This window comes from Mesoplodon densirostris, chromosome 1, assembly GCF_025265405.1.
Source record: "Mesoplodon densirostris isolate mMesDen1 chromosome 1, mMesDen1 primary haplotype, whole genome shotgun sequence".
NCBI lineage: Eukaryota > Metazoa > Chordata > Mammalia > Artiodactyla > Ziphiidae > Mesoplodon > Mesoplodon densirostris.
In genome coordinates, this window is record NC_082661.1 from 191500895 (window position 1) to 191528476 (window position 27582).

Below are 27582 nucleotides of genomic sequence, written 5' to 3' on the forward strand. Positions count from 1 at the left end.
GTAGAAAACCCTCCCGTGGTGGAAGAAGTTGTCACAAAGGTTATCTAGCTATTTTAGCTCTTCGGAGGTGAGAACCATGCGTGGTATTCCCTTGGGACCGGGCCGGGGGCGGGGGGTGGGGCGGGGTGGGTCAGTGTTGGTGATGGCGGTGGGAAGGTACAGACCCCTGGGCAGGTTAGTGAATTTCTCCGAAGTGGTCCACCCAGGCATGCGCAATCCAGACACCAGAGTTGCTAAGGCCCTGAGGCAGACAGAAGCGCAGGATACAGTGAAAACCAATCAGAGGGCTCAAAGGATAATCAGTTAGCCAATCCGGATTCGAGACTAAATCAGAGCTTCAGCATCCTGCTCGTCTCCCACCGATATCCAATCGGGGAGTCCGCTACTTTGGGCGGACTTTTCAAAACAGCGAAAACAAAACAAATCGGGGACCTTTAAAAGGTGCAATGCGACCAGAAACTATCTCCTTCCGCCCCTCACGCCCATCATTCCCTTTCCGTCCTCCGTAGGATCAATCGAGGAATAAAGCCGTGCCCAAATTTCATCCTCCTCCTTGGGAGGGAGGAGTGGCTCAGTAAAGAAAAGGCGAGTTGAGGAGGCCACAAATCTGGCTGGAGACGTACACTTAGGGGAGGGACTCTTTTTCAAAGTCTGTTGAGAAGGCGGCGGATCCCTCCGCGGGGAGTCACGTGCCCCGCCCCCTTGGGGGCGTCGGAAACTCAAAACAAAAACAAGGGGTTTTATTGGGGCCTCCGCGGTGGTGGCGGCGTCAGCGGCGGTGGAACCCATAGTGGGGCAGGGCTTGAGGGACAGGCACAGCGCCCCAGCCGGAGGGTGGGCGCGCGGGGAGTGGGATGAAGCCGGGGCTGTGAGGCCGAGGCGGCGGTGGCAGGGGGGAAGGGTCGGATGCCGGTCGGGGGCACCATTGAGGCGGCGGGTCCCTGACCTCGGAGACAGGTCCGGACGTCCCCGCCGCGCCCAGTCCCATCCGACCGTGACGCCGCGGGCCGGTGGAGGCGCGGCTCCAGCACGGTGAGTGGGCCCACCCGGGATCGCGGAGCTTCTTTGTTCATGGTCGGGACTGCGAAGAGCGATGTCAGAGTGCCCACCCCTCAGCTTGGGGGAGCGATTCCGGTCCTGCCCTCAGCCCTGGGGCAGTGGGCTCCCAGAGGCGGAGAGATGCTGATGGGATGGATGGATGGAGGGTCGAGGAGGCTGAAGACAGTTCTTTGGTGTCCCCCCCCTCCCTCATTTTGTCACGGTGCCTCGCTGGGGTGGTTCTTCTTGGATTGACAGCCCCGGGTCTCCGCAGAGTTGCGGAATCAGGGCATCGGTGGATGGAAGGGTATTGTCTGGGCACGGGGCGGGCTGTCGATCGGGTGGGCCGCGCCACCCCAGCGCTCTCCGGGACCTAGGTCTCTGCCTCTCGGGTTTTGTTCAGAGGAGGCGCTGCCGAAGCGGATGGGGAAGGCTTGGGGGCTGGACTCCAGCGATAGGGGCTTCTGGAAATGGGCTCCGCGGGAGGGGCGGGGCTCGGGAGTCTCCTCCCTCCGGTTCTTTGTTCAGTCGCGAGACTTTCCCTCCCCCCACGTTGTGCAAAGCCCCTACCTCCCGGACCCGCTACCCTCGGAGACCCCGGTGCGTTCCATTGGGCAGAAACCCCTCCGCCCGCGACTTCAGGTGGGGCGGACCGTCCGGACACCGCCGCCAGAGGACAGTTTCCTGTTTGTGAAACGGCTGGGAGAAGGGGGCTGGCCGGTCTGACCCAGCGCTAGCCGGCGGACGTGACCACGGCCCCTCCCCCTGCCACACCTCCCTGGCGGTGGGGGAGGATTGCTCCGGGGTTCGGCTGGACGTGACTGGTGCCCTCACCCGCTTTTCTCTGGGGTGTGCTGGGGCGCCCCTCGCTGGAGGTATTGGCCCCAGCTCTTTTGTGCTTTCCCCCTCCCCCCTCCCCACTCCCCGCTCCAGGATACATTCTAACTGTGTGTGGTGTCTTTGCTACAGATGAAGGATTTGGGGGCAGAGTACTTGGCCGGTCGTGAAGGGGTCCAGCTCTTCGGATTGCTGAACCTCTACCTAGAACAAGAACAGAGATTCCAACCTCGAGAAAAAGGGCTGAGCTTGATCGAGGCTACCCCGGAGGTAAGTCCCAGGAAAGATAACTTGCTCTAGTCGCTGACAGGGCTTGGGGAGATAACTTTAAATTTTTTTTTTTTTTTTTTTTTTAGTTGAATCTAGACTAAAGGCTGCAAAGTTTCTTAAGACCACAAGTGGTCGTCCTAGAGTACTAAGATAAATCTTAATACAGGGTCATGCTTTTGTTTCTTAGCAAGAATGAGAGTGATACTAAATCTAGGGAAGTGTGGCTTCAAATGTGGCACCCCCCAGCCTGCAGCTTCAGGATGGGAGACTCCCTGGGAACTGAGCAGGTCATTAGTGGAAATATCCTCTGCCTATGTAGGCTCTTAAGTGATTTTTTTTTTTTTTTTTTAAAGAAAACAAGCAAGGAAACTTCTAGATGTCCATTACAAGGGAATTGAATTATATTTGCTCTTATCCTCTGGAAGTGTGGCAACAGTTTGCTTTATATTGAATTGCTGAATGTGTTTTATGATGTATATTTTTAAAAAGCAGTGTTGTATACACATTTTGAATCTGAAAAACTGTAGTGCTTTGGTTAACTGATAGTCCCCCATATTCTTGAAGATTCAGGGGGAAAAATTACCTTATTTGAATCTGTGTGTTTTGTCCATTCTAGTTCTAAGACAGTCATAAACTTTGGCTCTTGGTTTTTGTTGCAGAATGATAACACTTTGTGTCCAAGATTGAGAAATGCCAAAGTAGAAGATTTAAGGAGTTTAACCAACTTTTTTGGATCTTGCACTGAAACTTTTGTGCTGGCTGTCAATATTTTGGACAGATTCTTGGCTCTTATGAAGGTATTTCATCGTTTTTATAAATAAAACTTCATTTTTTTTATATCCGGTGCCTAGCACGATGCCTAGAATACAAGGATTCAGTAAATATTTGGCAAATGAATGTAATTATGTCACTATACATAAACATTTTTAATATTTGGAATTGTGATCTTTAGTCCAGACTAAGAGACTACAAAAGTAAGCATATTATTGTATCTTAAGTTAGGTTTTCCTGTACCTCTTACATACCTTCTCTTTAAGGTTGTGAAAAAATGAAGACAACTGTTTTTTTATGTGTTTCTATATACATAGCTCTCAAAATAAGGTTTTCATATTTTCATCTTTCGTTATGTTTCTGTTGAGCCTAGGTGTTTTTAAACACTTGAAACATGGCAAATGGAAGTAAAGCAGTATGTTAAAGGTGACCTATTGCCTTCACTATGAGAAATCTTTTCCAAGCAGGGAGCCACACTCTTATTAACAATTACCAGCAAGTCATATGATATCACTTATATGTGGAATCCAAAATATGACACAAATGAACCTATCAGTGAAACAGAAACAGAATCAGGGACATAGAGAACAGACTGGTGGTTGCCAGGGGGAGGGGAGTGGGAGAGGGTAGGAGTGGGAGTTTGGGATTGGCAGATGCAAACTGGTATATAGAGAATGGATAAACAACAAGGTCCTACTGTATGGCACAGGGAACTATATTCAATATCCTGTGGTAAACCATAATGGAAAAGAATTTTCATATTCTTTGTGTATATATAGGTATAACTGAGTCAATTTGCTGTACAGCAGTAATTAACATTGTAATTCAACTATACTTCAATAAAAAATAAATTAAAAAAACCCCAATTACCAGTAACTGTTAAATGTGGTGATACTTCTGCCAGTAGGATTGCTGTCAGCTGCTGGGTCAGTTTTCAGGGCACTGAAAAGGGAAGCCGTCTGTCCATGGCAGCTTGTACATATGCTCTACTCTGCACATCTGATGCAATATCTCTCTTGGGGAAATTTGCAATGAAGTATGGGATGATTCTTAAATAGATAAGAAGAAACAAAGATGAATGTATTATTTTTATATCCAAAGAAGTATATTTTCTTGGTGTTGGAAGGCTTAATTTATTTTGGGGGAGGTTGTACTATTATGAATTTCATAAGTTTGAAATACAATGTATAACTGTGAGAAACCTAGCTTTTGAACTTGCGTTAAAAATTTTTACCCACATTTAAATTAAGTAATTTAAATGCTGAAAATGTCTTTTTTGTTTTTTAAAGGGAGGTTAAGAGAGCTTAAAATGTAAAAATGATTAAGTATAACTGTGTGTAAGAGTAAGTACGGGGAAGCAGCTTGATTGTGTTCTGTCTTAAGAATAGGGGCTCATTACAATATTCTTTTAAGTGTCTGCTTTGCTAAGTTAAAGTTACAATTGTTGGAAGAAATGTTTTGTTCTTTGTTTTTCAGGTGAAACCTAAACATTTGTCTTGCATTGGAGTCTGTTGTTTTTTGCTGGCTGCTAGAATAGTTGAAGAAGAATGCAATATTCCGTCTACTCTTGATGTAATCCGGATTAGCCAATGTAAATGTACTGCTTCTGACATAAAACGGATGGAAAAAATCATTTCAGAAAAATTGCACTATGAATTGGAAGCTACTACTGCCTTAAACTTTTTGCACTTATACCATACTATAGTACTTTGTCATACTTCAGAAAGGTCAGTGGGATTAAAAATTAAGATTTTCTACTTCAGCATTGCTATAAGTAACAGTAAAGAATTAGAACGCTAGTGAAATTTATGTTTTTACCTGCTCCAAACTTTCGGCTTGGACTTTTAATGACAAGTCCTTAGAATTGTTTAAATCTTTAGAAGTTTAATAAATAAATATTTTGTTCTTTCTTTTCATTGTATAGGAAAGAAATACTGAGCCTTGATAAACTGGAAGCTCAGCTGAAAGCTTGCTGCTGCCGACTTATCTTTTCAAAAGCAAAAGTAAGTCAATTTCTTTCTTATATATATCTCACAGTTTCTGTTTTTTCCCCCGCAGTTTCTATTTCGAATTAAAAAAAATTATTTTTCTTTTTTTTTCTTGTAGCCATCTGTATTAGCTTTGTGCCTTCTCAATTTAGAAGTAGAAACTTTGAAATCCATTGAATTACTGGAAATTCTCCTGCTTGTTAAAAAACATTCCAAGGTAAATATCTTCAGAACTTATTCTTTAAAGCAAGTTTCTTCCTAGTGTTTTATTTTATCTTTTCTGTGGTGACTTAATCATTAAGTAACACTTTATGGGGCTCTTAACTTTTACTCATTTATTCTTGTATCTTAAGTGTTCATGTTCTACAAATGCAGCTTCAACCCAGACAGTATGAAGCTGGAAGGGAACCCGGTCACTTAGGCTAGCTTCTTTCTGTGTTTAGACATCCCTTCTGTAGTCTTCTTGCCAGTTGGTAATACAGCGGTCCACATTACCCCATGCACGTTGTTCTAAAATGCGTATTAAGGGCTTCCCTGGTGGCGCAGTGGTTAGGAATCCACCTGCCAACGCAGGGGACACGGGTTCGAGCCCTGGTCCAGGAGGATCCCACATGCTGCAGAGCAACTAAGCCCATGCTCCATACTGCTGAGCCTGTGCTCTAGAGCCCACGAGCCGCAACTGCTGAGCCCGTGCTCCGCAACAAGAGAAGCCACCGCAATGAGAAGCCCGTGCTCGCCACAGCTAAAGAAAGCCTGTGTGTAGCAACGAAGACCCAACACAGCCAAAAAAAAAAAAAAAAAAAAAAATTTATTTAAAAATAAATAAAATAAAATGCATTTTAAGAAGTAGAGTTAGTAAATGCACGAATGGCATCCCATTACATCTGTAGGACTGAGTCATCATCCATTTAGTAGCATTACCAAGATAACATCAGCTACTTTTTTTGTTTGTTTTTTTTTTTTTGCGGTACACGGGCCTCACACTGTTGTGGCCTCTCCCGCTGTGGAGCACAGGCTCCAGACACACAGGCTCAGCGGCCATGGCTCACGGGCCCAGCCGCTCCACGGCATGTGGGATCTTCCTGGACCGGGGCACGAACCTGTGTCCCCTGCATCGGTAGGTGGACTCTCAACCACTGCGCCACCAGCAAAGCCCTGGCTATGTTTTTCTTTTAAACTCCTTTGTCAGTCCAGCCTGATAAGTTTTTTCAATCATAAAGAGTTGTAAACCAAACATAAGCACAGTCCTTTTTCTTAAACTGATAGTCTAGTTGGAGAAGTATGGAACTGAACACGAAGCAGGGTGTTCTGTCATTTACAGTTCTGTGTCGCAGTCCCGTAGGGTCTGTGTCTGAACGTAGGGAATACTTCGGGATTTGGTTAGCAGAGAAGTAGGGTAGACCGTGAGAGGCACAATGACTTGGAACCTGGTTCTACCAAAAGAATCTTAGACAGTGGAAGTTTGGGCAGCAAAGGCTTACGGCTAGGAAGCTGGTGGACTAGAAGGGTTTGGGAATCATTTTAGGGTAGGTTTGTAGATAGAATATCTAGGTGATAGGCACAAGCAGGAAGAAGTACACCCAACTCAGTGGTTTTTAGAGGCCAAGCATGGGAATGAGGCAGGGAGTCACGAATGACCAAGATTTGGACCTAATGGTGGAGAGAATACTGGTACCATTGAGGGAAATTGGAGAGAAGTTAACTGTGATCAAAGAAGTATGATTTTAGATACTTGTATACCTTACAGATAGGTAGATATCTAGCAAATAATTGGCAGTCTGGACTAAAAACTCCAGATAAATTATAGTTGGAGATTGAGATTAGCAATTTCCCATGAGGAAATAATAGTTGAAACCGTAAGAAATTTTGGGGAGTCCTTTGCTTAGGGGTTGATTAAAACTCTGGGTTTTCAGTGTTGGCGGTTTCCCCATGTAGGGGATGTAGGAGGTGATGTCAGGAGAATAAGAGAGTGGTAGAAGCCAGGCTACCAGGGGATTAAGATGTGACTGGATTAGGTGGAAATGGAGGCCAAGATGATATAAAATCATCATCTGTTTTGTGGTCAAGTACACGCAACGTGAAGCATTTTGTTTTAATACATAACTTCCAGCTTTTGTTTTAATCACGAGTTTACTAGTTTGAATCTAAACCTTTTATAATAATGTCATTTGGAGACATCTTCGGTGAAAACTGATTCCATGAAATAAATCGGGGCACTCCCCAGTGGTGGAGGAACTGTGCCCTTCTGGGGGAGTTCCTCTTCTCTCACACTGCCAACTTCTCCATTTGCATATATCTGGTGTCTTAATGTAAATGCGTATTTTAGCAATCCAAGTAATGCTGTGTTACAGAAACGTAAATTATGTTAAATTCCTTTACATTGCGACTATCAAAGTATATACTTGATAACTGATTTATTAACAGACCTAGTGTTTTTAGGTTAGTGTGCTTTCTTAAGATAGGCAGAGTATTCTCTGTATTGAATCCTATGTAAGTGACTTATACCTGTGGTGCTCCTCCCCTAAAGCAGTGGTTACCAAATTTTGACTGCACATTAGAATCACCTGGGGAGCTTTAAAAAAACCTTGATGCCCAGATGACACCTCATATCAATTAAATAAGAGTATCTGAGGGTGGGAGCCAGGCATCAGTATTTTTTAAGGATCCCAGGGTGATTCCAAGGTGCGGCAAGGTTTGGGAACCGCTGTCATAACCTCTTCATTTAAATATTTTTTTCAGGTTAATGACTCCGAGTTTGTTTACTGGAGGGAGTTAGTTTCTAAATGCCTAGCTGAATATTCTTCTCCTGAATGTTGCAAACCAGATCTTAAGAAGTTGGTTTGGATTGTTTCAAGGCGCACAGCCCAGAACCTCCACAATAGCTACTATAGTGTTCCTGAGTTGCCCACAATACCGGAGGTGGGGTGTTTTGATGAAAGTGAAAGGTAAGCAGGTTCCTTGACTAATGAGACTTCCCCAGACTAAATGTTACTGATTTTTGTGTATCAGAGCCCCTACCTCTGATAGCATCATTTCTTTGGGTAAGAAAACTAACCAGAAGTAGTTTTATTAAAATAGGCAATAGCTTGGAAGTGTACCCCCCTCTCCCCACTTTTTTTCTTTATTAAAAAACAACAACAGGGCTTCCCTGGTGGCGCAGTGGTTAAGAATCCGCCTGCCAATGCAGGGGACACGGGTTCGAGCCCTGGTCCGGGAAGATCCCACATGCCGCGGAGCAACTAAGCCCGTGCGCCACAACTACTGAGCCTGCACTCTAGAGCCCGCGAGCCACAACTACTGAAGCCCGTGCTCCTAGAGCCCGTGCTCCGCAACAAGAGAAGCCACCGCCATGAGAAGCCCGCACACCCAAACGAAGAGTAGCCCCCACTCACCGCAACTAGAGAAAGCCTGTGTGCAGCAACGAAGATCCAACACAGCCAAAAATAAATAAATAAAATAAAAATTAAAAAAACAAAACAACAACAAAACCCAGCATCCTATATGTCATTACCTCCCAGGGACTTATAACTGGAAGTTTGTAACTTTTGACCACCTTCACCTACCACCCCCTCCCCCCAACTCCGGCAACCACCCATCTGTTCTCTGCATCTGTGAGTTCTGTTTTGCGTTTTCAGATTCCACATATAAGTGAGATCATACAGTATTTGTTGTTCTCTGACTTATTTCACTGCTCATGTTTAAAAAAACTGGTTGTTTCCCATCTTCTTTGCTTTTTGAAGTACAGTTTAGTTAAAAAAACAGCATTCTGGGTTTTTTAACATTAGTATGGATTTCTAAAATGGTCCTATGGAAAGAGGCTGTGGGTTAAATGACTTGAAAGTAAAGGGAACTACCACCACTGATGTGGCAGAGTTCTGTAGAGATTTTTAGTTCTGTCAAATGCCGTTGTCTTCTTCAGAGTTTATTTTTGTTAGTAAAGTGAATTATTTAATTTTATTGAATTTCATTGTTTTATGCTGTAGGGAGAAGAGACCATAAATTCCATTTTCCTAGCTCGTTGGTTTCTTAGTTTGATATTTGAGAAGTTCAGTGATGCAATTATTGATGCAAGAAAGACATCAAAACCATGTGATAGGAGATCTTTGTCATTAGTTTGCATTTACTGGATTTAAAATACTTAGAATTCTATAGTTAGTTGCTGACAGAGTTATTACTTGGTACAGGAATAATAGTTTGGCAAGTGGTAATTTGTTTAAACCTCTTAAGCAAATCTGTATTTTTTAAGGAGATTATAATACACTTCACTTTAGGAAGTCCTTCTAAGTTGAATTTTGTCTCTGTAGAGCTTAAATTTTGAATGTAGAGATCCTGAGACTAGAGCTACTTGTTCAGCAGTTTAATTTTGCGTGTACGACATTTAAATGTGTTTTAAATGATGGGGTCCTCTTCTCTCTGTCTTTTTCCTTTTAGCGAGGACTCTTGTGAAGATATGAGTTGTGGAGAAGAGAGCCTCAGCAGCTCCCCTCACAGTGATCAGGAGTGCACTTTCTTCTTCAGCTTCAAAGTGGCACAGACACTGTGCTTTCCGTCTTAGAAATCTCATTGTTCTGGGTCCAAAATTAAAGTGTGTGTACAGGTTTCAAAGCAATAAATGGGGGAGTAGGTAGTTTCCTGGTGCAGCCCCCCTCTAGGCAGGAATTGCATAGACTCTGGAATACCTACCTTCTATTTATTATTCAGATCAGATCTGGCCTATTTTCATATTTAATCCTAAGCCATCAAATGGGTTAGTGCCTCTTAAACAATTAACAATACTTCAGACATTGGCACTTTATTTTTCTCCTTGATCTTTAGCTACGTGGGGGAGGAGGGAAGGTGCTGATACCTTCAATTTATTACTTTTCAAGAAGATTTTTAAAGATGAATAGTGTAGCTTCAACTTTTTTATTAAGCCTTCAGGTGTCTTTATTGAAACAGATTGGGAGTGTGCAAATGCTTCCTTAGCAGGGACAGCGGATAATCCTTTAATGGTTTATCTTAGATCTCCCCCCCCCCCACCATTCTCAGAGCAGAGAATATACTCTTAAATGTCAAAAACCTTTTTTTTTTGTTTTTTTTTTTTAAATGATCAGTGTTCTATCTGATGCAGACTCTAGAAACTTAGGAATTATAATGTTGACATTTCTGTGAATTTTAGTATGTAATATCTTCATTTCTTTGAGGTTTCTGCCAAAACAGAAATAAGCAACAGACTAGGGTTGTTGGATAGTTGCATTCCTAATGACTGTTGTCAGACTATAGTATTATTTTAATGTTTTTAAAACAATCCGTAATCTAGTTTTGCATGTACCTGTATGAGAGCAGTGCAGCAAGTTGAACAGAACTAGGTAACTATGGAATTGATAAATGTTGATCTAGTAGCACATTTTGTCTCATTTTCTTCTATTAAAAAAGTCTGCATGATTACATTGTATTTCCTTTGTAATTCACGTTTCAAAAATAATGGTATTGTACATGGGTGCCAAGACTGAATATGAAGTGTAAAAAAAAAAAAACCTAAGTGTTTGTAGTATTATAGTTTTAAGCGTATCTGTGTGGTGGTACAGCCATAAGAATAGGGATTTATAAACTCTGTACACATGAGATTTTGTACAGAGAATTTTTTTAAACTTTATAAACTGTATATGAAAATGTATATCTTTAAAAATGTACATAAAAATCCTGTATTTTTTTACCGTGTGTGTGATAGTCTAGTCATTGCATGTAAATATAATTTATTGTGTATTCTGTATTATAAATCATATAACGATGACTTACTTTTTTATTGGTAAGTCAGCATCCATTGGATGTTTTTTGAAGTGAATCTTTTTGAAGTAATAATAGATTACAACTCAAAATAAAAATATTAATGAATTGTACTCCTTGTTTGCAGTCACATTTTAATTTTTAACTTTTTGGTGAAAAAGAAAAGGTGCTTGCTGTATTTCAGAGGGGAGGCTTGAAGTGAGGCCGGAGCGCCTCCAGGATAAGCCCTGTCTCTGGTTACCAGAAGCCCTCCAGGTAGTATTTCCTCACTGCAGTTTGGCCCTGAGCCTTGGAGATACTGAAAGTGAATCTGTCACTGGAGAGTTGACCTCTCTCTGGGGTGTACTCATATTAAAAGAGTGACATATTAACCTGAATGCCTATTAGTTTATAGCGAAAGCCCAAAGGTATCAAGTAGACCAGAATACTCACGTTGGCAGGTTAGTACAGTTTCTCTCTCTGCAGACAAGCCAAATTCTCTTCAGAAGGTGGCTTGGTGAATAAGCTCTAGGGGAGCTAGCTTTGACTGGACCTTGCCAGCCTCTAGCTCTTTGGATCTTTTTTCCCAAGCTTTAGGCTTGATCTGCAAGTGGTGGCCTCCACAACCCTTTTTTTTTTTTTTTTTTGCATGGGTTTCCCTATCTAGTTTGGTTTCGTAGACCTTTGTTTGCTCTAGTTGGTTAGAAAATGAGATATACAGAATATGGTTTTCATGTAATACCTCTTCTCCCCTGGCAATAGGGACATGTTTTCCTACCCTCCTAGTGGAGAATCTCTGCTTGAGTGACCCTCCCTCTCTTATTAAGCAATTTGGCAAATAGCAGACAATATATTCTGCTTTCAGATTTTGATTTGTTGAGCTGTAAAAGTTATTTGTGGCTTTGCAAGTCTTGAACCCTCTTCAGTTCTTCTAGGGTTTTATTGCTTTTCTTACTACATGGTCTTTCTGTGTGAATCTGTCCACATGTGACTTCATCTGTTCTTCTTTCTGGTTTTCATTGTATTTAGACCCTTTTCCCGAACTCCCAACCTATTTGTTCAAAACTGGTCGTCCCACTTGGAAGTTTCTGATTACGCCCAAACCTGCTCTTCCTGTGTGTCTGTTTTGAGAGTAGGTACTCCATCTACTCAAGCTGGAAACTTAGGTGATTTCCTCATTTCTTCTTGCCTGCTACCTGCGGCCTGGAGGTCACCGTTTATCATTTATACTGTGTATCTACTCTGTCTCCACTTTTCTGCCACTGGCTTGGCTCAGACCTGTTCTCTATTAGCAGGGTTACTATTGTACAATATCCTAATCATCTCTCAGTCTCCAGGCTTACTTCTGATACCCTTGCTGCCTGGATATCCTTTTGAAATATGCAAAACTTTAAAAAATATGCAAATTTGATTTTCTCTCCTGAAAAATTATTCAGTAGGTACTTCTCAATCAGGATAAAGTCTATATTGTGACATACAAGTCTCTTCCTAATCAGAACATGGCACCTTTCTCTGGTCTTTCTTTTCCTTGCCATTTCCTAGAGCTATAAAACATGTATTAAAAAAAGGTAACTGGTGCTTCCCTGGTGGCGCAGTGGTAGAGAGTCCGCCTGCCGATGCAGGGGACACGGGTTCATGCCCCGGTCCGGGAAGATCCCATATGCCATGGAGCGGCTGGGCCCGTGAGCCATGGCCGTGAGCCTGTGTGTCCGGAGCCTGTGCTCCACAATGGGAGAGGCCACAACAGTGAGAGGCCCGCGTACCACAAAAAAAAAAAAAAAAAAAAAAAAAAAGGTAACTGGCAGCTATATGGAAGATGGAGCAGGTGGAGATGAATAATGTAATGGGGAGACCAATCAGGAGCCCTGCAAAAATCCAAGAAGTGATGAAGGACTGCACTAAGGCAATGGCAGTGGAGATGAGGAAGACAGGTAGGACTAGAGAGCACTGTCTTTTGTCTTTTTTTTTTTTTAACAACTTTATTGGAGTATAATTGCTTCACAATGGTGTGTTAGTTTCTGCTTTATAACAAAGTGCATCAGTTATACATCTGTTCCCATATCCCTTCCCTATTGCGTCTCCCTCCCTCCCACCCTCCCTATCCCACCCCTCCAGGCGGTCACAAAGCACCGATCTGATCTCCCTGTGCTATGCGGCTGCTTCCCACTAGCCATCTACCTTACGTTTGGTGGTGTATATATGTCCATGCCTCTCTCTCGCTTTGTCACAGCTTACCCTTCCCCCTCCCCATATCCTCAAGTCCATTCTCAAGTAGGTCTGTGTCTTTATTCCTGTTTTACCCCTAGGTTCTTCACGACATTTTTCTTTTCTTAAATTCCATATATATGTGTTAGCATACGGTATTTGTCTTTCTCTTTCTGACTTACTTCACTCTGTATGACAGACTCTAGGTCTATCCACCTCATTACAAATAGCTCAATTTCATTTCTTTTTATGGCTGAGTAATATTCCATTGTATATATGTGCCACATCTTCTTTATCCATTCATCCGATGATGTACACTTGGGTTGTTTCCACCTCCGGGCCATTGTAAATAGAGCTGCAATGAACAATTTGGTACATGACTCTTTTTGAATTATGGTTTTCTCGGTATATGCCCAGTAGTGGGATTCCTGGGTCATATGGTAGTTCTATTTGTAGTTTTTTAAGGAACCTCCATACTGTTTTCCATAGTGGCTGTACCAATTCACATTCCCACCAGCAGTGCAAGAGTGTTCCCTTTGCTCCACACCCTCTCCAGCATTTATTGTTTCTAGATTTCTTGATGATGGCCATTCTGACTGGTGTGAGATGATATCTCATTGTAGTTTTGATTTGCATTTCTCTAATGATTAATGATGTTGAGCGTTCTTTCATGAGTTTGTTGGCAGTCTGTATATCTTCTTTGGAGAAATGTCTATTTAGGTCTTCTGTGCATTTTTGGATTGGGTTGTTTGTTTTTTTGATACTGAGCTGCATGAGCTGCTTATAAATTTTGGAGATTAATCCTTTGTCAGTTGCTTCATTTGCAAATATTTCCTCCCATTCTGAGGGTTGTCTTTTGGTCTTGTTTATGGTTTCCTTTGCTGTGCAAAAGCTTTGAAGTTTCATTAGGTCCCATGTGTTTATTTTTGTTTTTATTTCCATTTCTCTAGGAGGTGGGTCCAAAAGGATCTTGCTGTGATTTATGTCATAGAGTGTTCTGCCTATGTTTTCCTCTAAGAGTTTGATGGTGTCTGGCCTTACATTTAGGTCTTTGATCCATTTTGAGCTTATTTTTGTGTGTGGTGTTAGGGAGTGATCTACTCTCATGTCTTTTGTCTTTAGGCGTTAGAAGTAGACTCACAGACAAGTCCAGGAACCTGGTTATACCCTTCTCGGGCCATTCAACCAGTTGGCTTTCCCATAATTGTGATGAATAAAATTGAGAATCAAGCCTCCTGCCCCATTCACAGCAGAGGTGAGGAGAAGGCTGCCATTTTGGTCTCATACTTGCTCCTTGATTTGGCAAGAGATTTGGCTTTTCAGGTTTCAATTCTGTCATTTCCTATGATGTGGTGTGCACACTTTGCTGCTTCTGCCAAAGTGCATGCTGGAATACAACTCTCCCTGACCCCTTGGTCCCCACCCATTTGACTCTCAGGAAGTGAGATTGGACAAATAATGTGTTGCATTCACCTGTTAGGCTTGGAGTTAATACTCAGGTTAAGTGTACAGACATTGGCTCCAGAACACAATTTTAACCATTTTCTTGGTCTAGGATCTGCCTTTTTCCTTCACTTTCTTTCACTGCACACTGGGTTCTAATATGATGTTCCCCACTGCCTCCCACCTTCCGTGGCATGCATGCCAAGTGCCAGCTTATTTAAGCAACCGACTTAATCAGATTCTTACATGGCCAAACACCATGTACTTTGCATTTGTCACTTGACTTGAGTTTTTCTAACTATTTATACCAGAAATGGTCAACAACTTTGCTTTGTGGTTAGCAAATCGGATTGTGTGGTAGATAGTTTCCCAATAGCCAATGAGTCCTCTCATCCCTGTGCACACATGCTGCTCTTCCTATCAGTAGGTGGATTCCATTCCCCTTGAATTTCAGCTGGCCTTGTGCCTAGCTTTGCCTACTAATGTGCAGTGGAAGAAGTTCAGTGCATGTCTAAGCCTAGGCTTCAAGAACTTCCCTTTTATGCCTCTTGGAAGCCAGCCACCATGGTGCAAAGAAGCAGGTTGGGTTACTGATTACGTAGAGAGCCCATGCAGAGAGAGGCTCTTGGAGATGGGAGCCATCTTGGATGTTCCAGCCTCAGCTAAACTCCCAGATGAACACAGCTTGCATGAGCATCTTCAGCTAAGCCACACGGAGTGGGGGAACCACCCAACTGATCCTAATTAACACACAGACTCTTGAAAAATAATAAATCATTATTTTAGGCCACTAGGTTTTAGGGTGGTTTGTTACACAGCAGTAGATAGATAGCTGCGACAGGTTGCTTGTTATTTCTAGTCAAATGGTGGTTATTTCTGAGTGGTGAGATGATAGGTGACTTTTCTTTCTAATTATGCTTATGTGCAATACCCATTTTTTCCTTCAAATGGATTTGAGTTATTAGTGTATTGACAGAATAAGGAATGAACTCTAAAAGCCACATACTGATTATATCCTTTCCTTGATTAAAATCCTTATGGGTTTCACATCACTCCTGAGCATCAAGTTCAGACTTTTTAGCACAGTTTCCAAGACCCTGCTTGATTTGGTCCCTTCTCAGCTTCATCTCTCACGGCATCCACATCCACACGCTTTCCAGCCTGGTTGCAGTTCAGCTCCTTCCACTCACCATGGTTTCGCTCCCTCCTGTGACTCCATGCACACTCCTTCATCTGCCTGGAACACCTTTCCTGTCATCCTTATCTGTAAAACTCCTACTTACCACCTTAGGAATCGCTTCATTCTCTCATTCACCACCAGCTAGTTGAATGCCTCTTATGTGTCAGGTACCACACGAAGGGCTTGATATAAAAAACCAAACACAACGCACAATGTCCCTACCCTCATGAAACTTACATTCTAGCCCAGAACCAAATAATTTACAGCAAATAATATGATTTTTAAAGGTTGTGATGATGTGTTTTCTTCCAAGAAATCTTTCTGGAACTTACTTACTTACTTCCCTCTCCTTGTCAGTGCTACCTGTTTCCATAAAACTCTATATTTTTCTTATCCTACCAGTTAATACCTTGCTTGTCCGCTTACCTTACTTGTCTGACCTGGGAAGGCAGGGCATGTTTGTCTTTCTTGCTATTGTTGTATCTCCAGCACCCAGCATGGTATCTGGGCCAAACTCCTCCTACTCTGGCTGTTACTGGTAAAAAAATAACCTCACTGTTCACTTAATATGTTCCAGGCACCTTACATGAATTCTTTAGTCCTTCCCATGATGCTACTAGACAAGTACTGCTTTAGTCCCATTTTTCATATGAAGAAACTGAGGATTAGAGAAGTACTTTGACATAGATCTGGGAAGTGGCAGGGCTATAACTCAAACCAAGGCTGTCTGCCAAACCCTGTGCTCCTAACCACAGTGCTAAACTACTACCCCAACCTTGATGGTACTCATTAAACAGTTATTGAATGATGAAATAATAAAAAATAAAAGATCTTATAAAGAAAGCCCTACGCATAATCCCAGTAAAGTAAACCACAGTATTCTCCTGTTGTTCAGTTTTTAAGTGCTCTCCCCCATATAAAGGAAAAGTGGCTAAGATTTACAGTTAAAATGTCTTTAATCACCCAGGAGCCACTTAGGGTAATGTAAAATTCAAGGTAGTACAGTGGCAGAGAAAATGAGGCCTTGTCAAAAGCTGGAAACTTCTTTGCACTCAGGTTTGTGGGCCCTTCCCAGGCTTTGTACATCAAGTTCCTTTTACACTTAGGTTATACTTCATACTTTATTATTAACTTGGGTTCCAAGGCCCACAGTCATTCGGTGTTAATGGGGCTGGGGCTTTGTCACAATAGAGGACTGTCTTGTTAAAGGTTTGCTTGCCCTTTGCCTGTTTTACCTTTATCCAATATAGCAGCCAGCCCCCACTTACTCATTTACTGTTCTGTGATTTTTTTTCCAATAATTATTTCATGCGTCTGTGGTTTATCCTCTTGCCTAAATGCTAAGCTTCTCGTGAACCTTTATATCCTTCAAGGTGCCAAGCGTAATGCTGGACAAGAACACGTGTTAACACTTTTCTACATGTATCATACCCAACAGTGTCTTTTCCATTCCCGATTGCAGCGATTCATAGTTCGTAAAGGTGAACCTTCATGCACGCAAGGATGAAGTCACCCTCTCCAAAGTTAGGATTTCAAGTCATTATTAGGGCATGTGGGGGGCCGTGGCCCACTGCTACAATTACATGCACCACAATCAAGAGTAAGCTGTAGTGAACAGGAACACAGGCTCCCACTGGACTATCAGAGTCTGATCCTGGTTTCACCACTCACTGTCTGACCTGGCTGGCCATTAACTAAAGTGTTTATGCCTCAGTTTCTTCATCTGTATAAAGCGGTCGATAATGGATGGACCTGTGACAGACACAGAAATGTGCTGCCGAGATGCCCCAGCTGCTGGGAGTGATTTTGGCACATAGCCTTCTGCTGATGGCCCCTTTGGGACCATGACCCGGAGAGCAGCCTCACCCAAGGTCATGCCCTGCCCAGGAGGGCCAGCATCTAATGACTGATTGAGGGGGGAAGACGCATAAAGTCTTGGTCACTTTGGTTCAGCACAGGACAACTCAGATGGATCACTTTTGTCCCAGAGCTCTCCATGGGGTTGGCTGAGGCTGCTGTTGGGTCTGTGTTGTGGCTCAATTTCCTCCACCCAACCTTCCTTTTTCCTTCCCCTCCCTGCCATGGGTGCGGATCACAGTGGTGTTTCCTACTGAACATCCTGCACCCTAAGCTTTGTCTCAGTGTCTGCTTCCTGGACACCACCATTTGCAAAACTGTCTCATGGGGTTACCGTGTGGATTGAATGACATGACGATACATGATAAAAAATTTGAATAATACCTGATATGCACTTATGTAAATATTGGCTATAATAATTATGACCCCACTTTTGTCCCTACTCTCCCACTTCCCTTAGACTCAATTATTTATTCAACTATTTTTGAACTAACATGATGTACTAAGTTTTGTTCTAGGCAATGAGGATGCCAAATAGAATCAAACACAGGTCGTACCATTGAGAAGCTCATCTTCTAAAGGGAGAGGCAGACATATCAGTTACCACACAATGTGAGAACCATAGTGATTGAAATATGTACAAGACATGGTGCTAGCATCCTGGTGTTGCCTCTGCATGAGTTCTCTAATCTTCTGGATGGAACTAAAAGACCATTTGGTGTGATTTCAGTCATTCCAGGGAGGCCCTGATGGTCCATCTTTTTTCCAGTGCCCCTCACATCCCTGTTTCCCTCTAGCTCATTCTGTCATTCCCACTTTGGGAAAGTCTTTCCTTTAGCTAAAGATTTTGAATCTGGTTAAAATGTAAATATCTCCAATAGGGTTTTCACCTTCATGTCATTCAGAAACTATGGTTTGAGCACCTATTTGCTGTGAGTGTAGTTTTGGACAAGCCACTTGTGATTATTTGGGGACCCCAGGAAGTAGATACTGTGATGAATTCCGAAGTGTGTGCAATAGTTGTGTTGGGGGATGTGAATGAGAAACAAGGAGGAAGGACGAGGGGTTGGGCAGGGAGAGCCTGGGATTGTGATCAGATCTGACAAGACTCAGCCAACCTGGGCCTTAGGAACATAAGTTGCCCATTAAAAGAGCCCCATGTTGGGTAGCAATGGCCAGGTCTAGCAACCTGAGTGCTCAGTGGCTGACTGAGGATTATTCAAGAAGAGTATAGCTTCAGCTCAAATGCCGAGGGGTTTCCTGAAGGGGCTGCAGCTGGAGGCTGTCCTTGCAGGGGAATGGCAGCTTCTTTCTGGAAGGGAGATCCATGGGGTGCATCTCCAAGGGACCATAACTTCTTTGAGAACTACTTTTTTAATCCAAAAAGAGGAGACACTTAGAACTGCAAAAACTCTTGGCAAGAACACTCCATTCAAACCCCTGCACTAAGAGTCTTGGCCGAACTTTAACTGGCTTCTTGCAGCCCAAGGCCACGTTCCTGGGACAACCCTGCTGCCTTTTGAGTTCCTCTCTGGAAAAGCTCAGGGCTGTCTAAAGAATCTACAGTTTGTTCTAGCCAACACCTGACCTCCCTTTCCTAAGGCATTGACTCTAAAGTGTTGACAATTGTGAATCCTTTTTCTGTCCCTTTGAGATGTGTATCTCCTACACCTCAGGAGGGTCTTGCTAAAGGATCTGAAAGCCATTCCTTTGACATGTAATCATCAGGAAGGATTGGGCCTCTGTCTTCCAGTGTCTGTGGGAGGGTAGAATCCTAACTTCGATAGTTGCCAGATAGCAGACACAGCTGCCCTAATCACATTTACACTCACCAACACTTCATAATTTTTCATTGAGCCTCCACTCGCTTCCCCTCCCTTCATCCTCGTTCTCCCTTTAAAATCTCCCATCGCCTCTGTCCCAGATGGATGGCACTCAGCTCCTTCTCCTCCTGGAGTCTGTTTTCACCGCTTTCACTAACGTCCAGCTTTGCTTATCGTTGACAATGCTTAGATCTGGCTTTTCTACCTCCCAGGGTTTTGAGAACTGAACAAGTTAATGGAGAAAAAAAAGTATTCTGTAAACTGCGAAGCTCTTTACAAATGTGAGTTGTTGTCGGTATGAAGGCATTGCATATATTTTCCTGAGAGGTTTTGAAAAATACATCAAAATATTTTTTCTGTTCTTACATCTCCTCTCTAAAAATGTAAACAATATAGAGGAAGTGGATAATGCCTACAATGCTACCCCTCAGAGATACTGCTGTCAACAAAATGATATTTATCATTTCATTCTTCTGAGGCAAGTATAAACACATAAACTCTTTTTCTTTTTGCATAGGTGGTATCCTACCCTATATGCTCTCCTACAACACACTTTTCTCATTTAACAATATATTGAGGCACATGTCAGCATCAATTAATATGGATCTACTTTCTTCTTTTCAATGGCTGCAGAGTGTTTCATTTTATGCTCATGGGATAATTTGCTTAAGGTCCCCTTCTAATGGATATTTACATTGTTTCCAATTGTTCAGTATTTTTAATCAGAGCAGCAATAAATATTCTTGAACATACATTTCTGCTTACCCATGCAGTAATTTCTTTAGGATACCTTTCTAGAAGTGAAATTCCTGGGTCTAGTCTAAGGGAATACATATTTAAAATTTATATATTGTTGACCTGCTCCCCTGAAAAGTTATATGGGTTTACACTCCCATCAATAATGCACATCAGTGACAGTTTTTTTAACTTCTGCGCCAGAGGATTTTGATGGGAGATGGGGGTGGGAACAGCTTAGAAAAAGTGAATGGGATCATTAGACTCCTAAAGGACACAGAGAAAGTTGTCACTAAAAGGGATGGGGGGGGCATAGACACCAAAATCTTGGCTCAGAAAGTAACCTGCTTCCTGCTTTCCGTTGGGTCCCCCGTCCCAGCTTGTCCACCGTTGGGCATCACGCATGCTAAGCCACCAGAACACTGAATGTCTTTTCATAGGATGTGCAGGCAGGCAACTGCAGCTGCTCCCTCCGGGCCTGAGCAGGCAAAAGCCTCCCTGTGCAGTGCAGGAGAAAGCCCTGCCCGCAGCTATAGCTGCCTGGCCCCAGCCCTTGTCCCATCTTGTACATTAAAGAGGAGCAAAGTTGACATGTCCCACGAAGGGAAGGCGATCAAAGGCTAGACAAGCTGCCAAGTCTCAGAAGTGGTGCTGTGCCTGAACTTGGGGCTTGGCTCCAGGAGCAGACATTTATCTTGGTTGCTCCAGGGCAGCCTTTCATGTTATTTTTGGGTGGAGCATCCGGGCAGGGAAGGAGGTGAAGGCTGATAGGGAATCCCATTTTACCTGCCTCCATGCCTGTGTTGTACCAGTTGCCAGGGTTCTTCCCTTTCACCCCCTTTTTTTCTTCTTATTAATTTTTCTTAAACTGAAAAGATTTGGGCACGTAACCTTTATGGGAAAAAAACCCCTTAAAATATAACTCTAAAGGTCATCTATTATGTGTCTATTCTCATGCCACAAATGTCTTCATGATATACATTACCTGCCAGCTGTTGCCACAGGGGTCTGTGTTTTCCACATAGCTTCTGAGAGCTAGTCCTTTTTCCCTTTGCGTCTTACACTAAGCAGCTTTAGGGCACACTGGTGCAGCTGCCTAACAGCTGTCGCCTGGACTTAGGGCAGCACCCCTGTTTGAGGCTCAGTGACATAGTTCTTTTATGCAGTTTCTAGGACTCTGAGCTCCAGGAACAGACAGGGCTGCTCAAGCAAGAAGTAAAATGGTCCTGTGAGAAGCACTTCTCCTTTGTCTGGGGAGCAGAGAGAACTAGGTGTTTGCTTACCTAGGGCTGGCCCCAGCAGGCTCTCAGGACTGCTTTCCCTTCTTTTCTCGATGCTATTAGAAGAACATGAAAAAAGATGACACAGAGGGAAGCAGACCTAATTATCCATTTCCTCATATCATTAGCACCCATTACTCCTTCCTGGTCTGTTTAAATCAGCAAGATTGCCCACTCTTGAAGGGCAACTGACCAACCATAGTCAAATCCATGCAATTATGCTCAATAGATATTTGTTATTTTATCAACTCGCAAAAGCTAAAGAGGGTCCCAGAATGCTAAAGAGGGAAGTTGGCTGGACTGTAGGGCCGAGCTCATGGTGACAACACTTTCATGGGGTCACCAGAGTTCAAGATCAGGACCTCAGCTCTGCAGGCCCAGAGCTAGAGTCTAACACATGGAGTAGAATAGCCTTTAGTGAAAGCAAATGAGGGTATCCACTAATTAGTTTGTATTCGAGGATTTCCCCTTGGATCCAGGATGTTAATGCCTGCCATCAAAACATGCCCTTCCAGGGGCTTCCCTGGTGGCGCAGTGGTTGAAGGTCTGCCTGCCGATGCAGGGGACACGGGTTCGTGTCCCGGCCGGGAAGATCCCACATGCCGCAGAGCGGCTGGGTCCGTGAGCCATGGCCGCTGAGCCTGTGCGTCCGGAGTCTGTGCTCCGCAACGGGAGAGGCCACAACAGCGAGAGGCCCGCGTACCGCAAAAAAGAAACAAACAAACAAACAAAAAACAAAACATGCCCTTCCTGCTAGCAGAATACATAGGAAACTAACTAATCAGAAAGTCCATGCTTGGAGAGCATGATGTGAGAACAAACACTGGGTTTGGTTCTGAGCATCATCCCATCCAGGGCTGATGAAATATGGTGCATCAGCCTGCCCCCAAGCAGCCCTCTCCAGTTAACCTGATGGGCGTTGCTGTTTTTGTTGTATGTTTGTTTTTCACTCTCTTCAGTCATTTACTTCCACTGCTATTACAGAGAGCTGATAACATCCATGGCATTTTGATCTGGTTATATTATGGAAGACTATAATTCCCCTGTAGAGACTTTATGTCTTTTCTTGAAGTCTTGAGGGCCCCTATGCAATCATTTCAAAACCTATACTGCCATCCCAGAAGTGCTTTAGTACTAAGTCTTGAGAATTTGATAGTATTATTTTCCCAGCCTGCTTTCTAGTGTATTCTCAGAATTGTAATTTGAAAGATAGTTCAGAATTTCCATATATATCCAGCTTTTTTTTTTTAAGTACTAAATGTGGAAGATACAAAGATAGACACCCATATTGGCTTTCTTCCTTTACTGATAGCAAAAGCAGAAAAAACAAAGCGTTCAGGAAGAGAGAAAAACACAGGACTAAAAAGAATGTAAAAAATCTTGTGGAGAGAGAAGCAAGAGGGAAGGAAAGGAAGCTGCAGATGACAACAGATGAAAGAACGGGGATTAAAATACGGAAGGAGAGGAGTTTACTGGGGAAGCCAGCGAGCCCAGGCAGATTCAGTGTGGGCCAGCTGTTAGAAAGAGCCTGGATTGGAAGGAAGGAATCGTGGGTTTTAGCCCCAGGTTGTTGATAGCTGCCTGACCTAAGCTAGTTACTCTGCTGCTCAGGAACTGACTTTCCTCCTTATAAAATTAGGGGATGGGACTCGGTGACTTCCTGGGGTCCAGTGTAGCTTTGTCATCCTCATTCTAAAATTGTGAAGAAAACGCCAAAGCAACTCAAGACTTTTGTCTTCTGGGAAAGTTTCTTGAATCCTAGAGGAGAGGACTATCATTACTACTGGTTGTCATCTTTTTGAAAGATTACCTCCAGTCTGTGATCTGGTCAAGTCTGTTTTAAGCTCTGGATTACACCCAGTCCAGTTTATCTTGATGTCTATTAATTTTCACTTAGAAGGATAGAACTGATAAATGATTGTATAGACAACTCTGGTGGGAAGTGGAATGATAAGCATTCATAAATGGGGCAAGCACATTTAGCACAGATACCACCTGAAACCAAGGCCAGGATAAAGATCTTAACATAGACATCCTTGGGGATGTGCTGCAGGTGGGCCTGATCCAGAAGTAGGTACCATTTGGGCAGCTGCATAATTTTCAAGCCCTGGTGAGAGAGAACCATCTCAGGCAGGCAGCTCTGAGCAGAGCGGATGTGAGAGAGGTGCCAGACATTTGCAAGCAACATAGACCTGCAGAAAATAAACCACATCCATATTTACTATCCAGTGTGTGTGGAGAGGACAGGCCAGTCTGCAGATCTCTGAAGCTGTGTGTCATGGAGGCTGGAAAGTTTATAATATTTATGTTGTAGAAAAGCTCTGATGTGCAATTCACTCTTCCCTTGGCTGAAACTTTACATCTTCTGATTTTTTTTTTCTAGCTTTGTTGAACTTAGAAACAGCTTCCATGAGCTTCTTGGGAGAGTTCCTGTGTCTTCTTCATTGTTGTATGGCCAGCACCTACAAGAGTGCCCGTCACATAGTAGCTGCTTAAGAAATGAAAGTTGAGGGAATTCCCTGGTGGTCCAGTGGTTAGAACTTGGCGCTCTCACTGCTGGGGCCACGGGTTTGATTCCTGGTTTGGGAGCTAAGATCCCATGCATGGGACGACCAAAAAAAAAAAAAAAAAAAAAAGGAATGAACAAAAAAACAGATGAAGCTACTTCCTCAGAGGAAATTATGCTCTAGACCTGATGCTATTTTAAAGGTCTACAGCAGGACTACATATGAAATAAAAGGGAGTGGCAGTGGCGCTCCTTCAGAACTCTGAGAATTGAAATTGTGGAGTCCAGGCATAATGGAAGAGAGCAGATATTGGGAGAATTCTCCTTAAAGCAGAACAAAATAAGCAAACAAATGATCAAAAAAGAAAACAGAATGTCTTCTGGGCCCCAAGGTAGAGAAAACAGGGCTTGGCTACAGCATTCCATGTTGGAATCAACATGGCTAAGAAAGCATAAGCCAACAGAACAGGGATGATTTGAGTGGAAACAGAAAAACAGGAGTCAGAGAGTCAGAGACCAACTTTGCCATTATTCACCAGTGTAGGCTGGGGTCATGGATGTCCTTTCTGAAATAAGAGAGCACCCACATGAGGAATATCTTCACAGTGAAAACGTATTAGTCAGAGTAGACTTGTTCTGATCCTGTATTCTCTTAGCACAAATATTTGATTTCCATGGAGATTTCCGTTTAGGGAACAAATATGCTGACGCTGCCCTCTGCTGTCAGTTCAGCTCCTCTAGGAAGCAGGTGCTGAGATGGAGTTAGGGGTATAAGAGGTTTATTGGGCAGTAATGGCCATGAAAGGTGGGGTGGGGTGTGGGAGAAGCAGGATTGGACAGGAAGAGCTTCAGACTGTGGCGTGCATCTGAACAAGTCTCTACCAACTCAACAGGGAGTTCCGGAACAAAGATCAGAGGAGTCCTGTATTGGGCAGACCAGGCCAGACCTGGCCAGACCCTAGTAATCCCAGCTTGTACAGTATTGGCTGGGGGCTACCCAGGAAGCACATGGCCTCAGCTCAAACACGTAAAAGTTCCAGAAGGCACTGCAGCTAGAAGCTGCCAGTCAACTGCCCTCCTTGAAGCTCGAGAGCAAACTTTCTTGAAGGGAGAGCGGTATGGCACACAACCACAGCTGCTACACTCTCCAAAGCCATTTCCAAATCTCTTATTCTGTGCCAACTCGCACTACAGAACAGTGGCTAGAACATGGATGGACCTGGAGATTATCATACTAAGTGAAGGAAGTCAGACAAAGACAAATTTCATATGATACCGCTTATATGTGGAATCTAAGAAAAATGATGTCAATGAACTTATTTACAAAACAGAAACAGATTCACAGACTTAGAGAATGAACTTAGGGTTACCAGGGGGGGAAGGGTAGGGGGGAGGGATAGGTTGGGAGTTTGGGATTGACATGCACACACTGCTATATTTGAAATAGATAACCAACAAGGACCTACTGTATAGCACAGAGAACTCTGCTCGATACTCTGTAATAACCTAAATAGGAAACAAATTTGAAAAAGGATAGATACAATTATATGTATAACGGAATCACTTTGCTGTACCCTTGAAACTAGCACTACATTGTTAATCACTATACTCCAATATATATTGATAATAAAAATGAAAAACAACAACAACAAAAAAAACCAGTGGCTAGAGGGTTAGATGCTTGCTTTCCCAGCCATCTTGACAATCGGGATGACTGTGCAACTGTGTTCTGGCCAGTGGAGCTTCTGGGAAGCTAACTGGGCAAAAAGACAAAGCCTTATGAAAAACATGCCCCCTTCTCCCCTAACCAGCTATTTGTCTTCTGATTTTTGCATGCAGTATTGATATCTTGGGTGGCAGCAATCTTGCAACCACGAGGCCATAAACAAATGTGCCAAAGTGTATAGTTCTTTGATGATATTGATGAGACTGCTCTTTCTTCTTGTTGAATAAACAATTACTAATGTACTTATGGTTTAATCCACTTTTTTCCCCTGTTACTTGCAGCTAACTGATACACTCATTGCCTGGTACCCATAACTTACAGAATGTATATATAAGTTCCCATTTAAATTAGTAAGTTGGCATTCTGCTTTACCTATCAGTTTCTTATTCCCTTGTTTAGAGTGAGCCAGACCTTATGAAATCAATATTCACTGAGTGCACTGAGAAAATGGTTTTGAGGCCTGAAAAGCTAAAGACTACTCATGGGAAAGGGTGACAGTGTGTATTCACTCAGTGTCCTTCCTGAGATTGTGCTTTCCAGTCTTAGCAAGTGGTTTTGCATTTATTCAAGCCCCAGGGTAAACTAACATTCTGTGTCCCAGTCAGCTACAAGTTTTAAAACATTAAAAGCCTGAAACCTGTAACATATTTGATTGGCTCTTCTGCAGTGAAGACATAAAAAAGAGCCTGTACTTTTTTTTTTTTCCTTTTTGTGGTATGCGGGCCTCTCACTGTCGTGGCCTCTCCCGTTGCGGAGCACAGGCTCCGGACGCGCAGGCCCAGCGGCCATGGCTCACGGGCCCAGCCGCTTCGCGGCATATGGGATCCTCCCAGATCGGGGCACGAACCCGTATCCCCTGCATCGGCAGGCGGACTCTCAACCACTGCGCCACCAGGGAGGCCCAGAGCCTGTACTTTTAAGGTGAATCTTCAGGTCTGATTAATTATAGTGTGTGGGATAATAATGGAATACTATGGAATACACAGTATGGAATACAGCATGGGCGCTGTATAGGAAGATGAGTAGTGGATGTAATTATTTTTTATGGAAGACAAACATTATGTCAGCCTTCTTTTATCAAGGTATCAACACCCATGAGCAAATTCATTATCAATGTGTCAACACCCCTGAGCAAATTCATTAACTGTCACATTGGAAGACAGAGACACGGGAAAAGGATACAGAGTAGTTAAGTCTTAAACATGGTTGAAGGAAGTATGGGGTGGGAATAGAGTGTGGAGACCACCATGTTGCTGGGCTGTAGCAGGAGTCATTCAGGGTATCTGTGCCTTCGCATGAGGACCCTAGATGCCTGAGACATCTGAGGGGCCCTATTTAGAAGCAAAAATATACTGTTTTGATTTTCTCATCTGTATCAGTCAATGTTCTCAGGGGAACAGATGACACACTCAAATTAGGATAATTCAAAGAGGGTTTAATAAAAGGACTGTTTCAAAGGTAAATGGTAGCATATAGGGAAAGCATAAGGGACAGTGCAGTGAGCCAGAGCTAGAAACAGCAAAGCTGTAACCAAATTAGGCCTGAAGAGATGAAAGGAGGATATGGTTTCTGGAACCCAAAGGAAAGAGTTGTGTAGAAAAGATGACTTGAGAGAGAATCTGTGGCTCTGTTTGCTGTGGAGCCAGGGGGATAAAATATCCCAACCTCACCCGCCTCCCTCCTTCTGATCTCTGCGAGGGCTCCTCATCACCCCAGCCAGAAGCCAGAGAGTGTGTAGGAGAGCCTCATTTATACAGTCTGTCAATTCCATTTCCTGGCTAGAAATCACAATGGGGAAGAGCTGAGAGTGGGTCTGAAGGGCAAAGAGAAGATACCCTGTCCTTGCAGAGGTGGCACTGAGCAACTCTAGGACCAAGACAAGGAAGAGAGAGATAAAGAAACCAGGCCTGGATCATCTGCAGATGGTATAACTTGTTCCTCAAAATTTGAGCATGTCCGAAAACACGTCAATAAAAACTTCAGTCTTTCAAGTAAGACTTGGATTCAGCAGGCTCTGTGGGGAGATGCTGAGGAGAGTTTTTGGAAATGTACTTTTGGCTGGTATTAAAGGAATAAGAATTCTCCTTTCAACTGGTTAACTCGTTATTTCATCGAAGCAATAACATGATGGAAAAATTTATAGAAATGAATATTAGTCTTAAAGAAAATGGGACTGAC

The 27582-nt window shown here is 43.2% G+C and overlaps 1 protein-coding gene across 2 annotated transcripts; it reads left to right on the forward strand.

The window, feature by feature from the left end:
- Nucleotides 1–733: 733 nt before the first annotated feature.
- On the forward strand, nucleotides 734–10638 carry CCNG2 (cyclin G2). Of its 2 annotated transcripts, none has more exons than XM_060093070.1 (8): nucleotides 734–1032; nucleotides 2008–2145; nucleotides 2805–2942; nucleotides 4393–4643; nucleotides 4841–4919; nucleotides 5023–5121; nucleotides 7644–7849; nucleotides 9336–10638. In XM_060093070.1, the coding sequence occupies exons 2-8, from the start codon at nucleotides 2008–2010 to the stop codon at nucleotides 9457–9459; spliced, it is 1035 nt and encodes a 344-aa protein (XP_059949053.1). In that variant the 5' UTR covers nucleotides 734–1032; the 3' UTR covers nucleotides 9460–10638. The 2 variants fall into 2 exon arrangements, with proteins under 2 accessions (XP_059949053.1, XP_059949044.1); XM_060093061.1 differs by lacking the exon at nucleotides 734–1032 and adding an exon at nucleotides 1605–1913.
- The last annotated feature ends 16944 nt before the right edge of the window (nucleotides 10639–27582 follow it).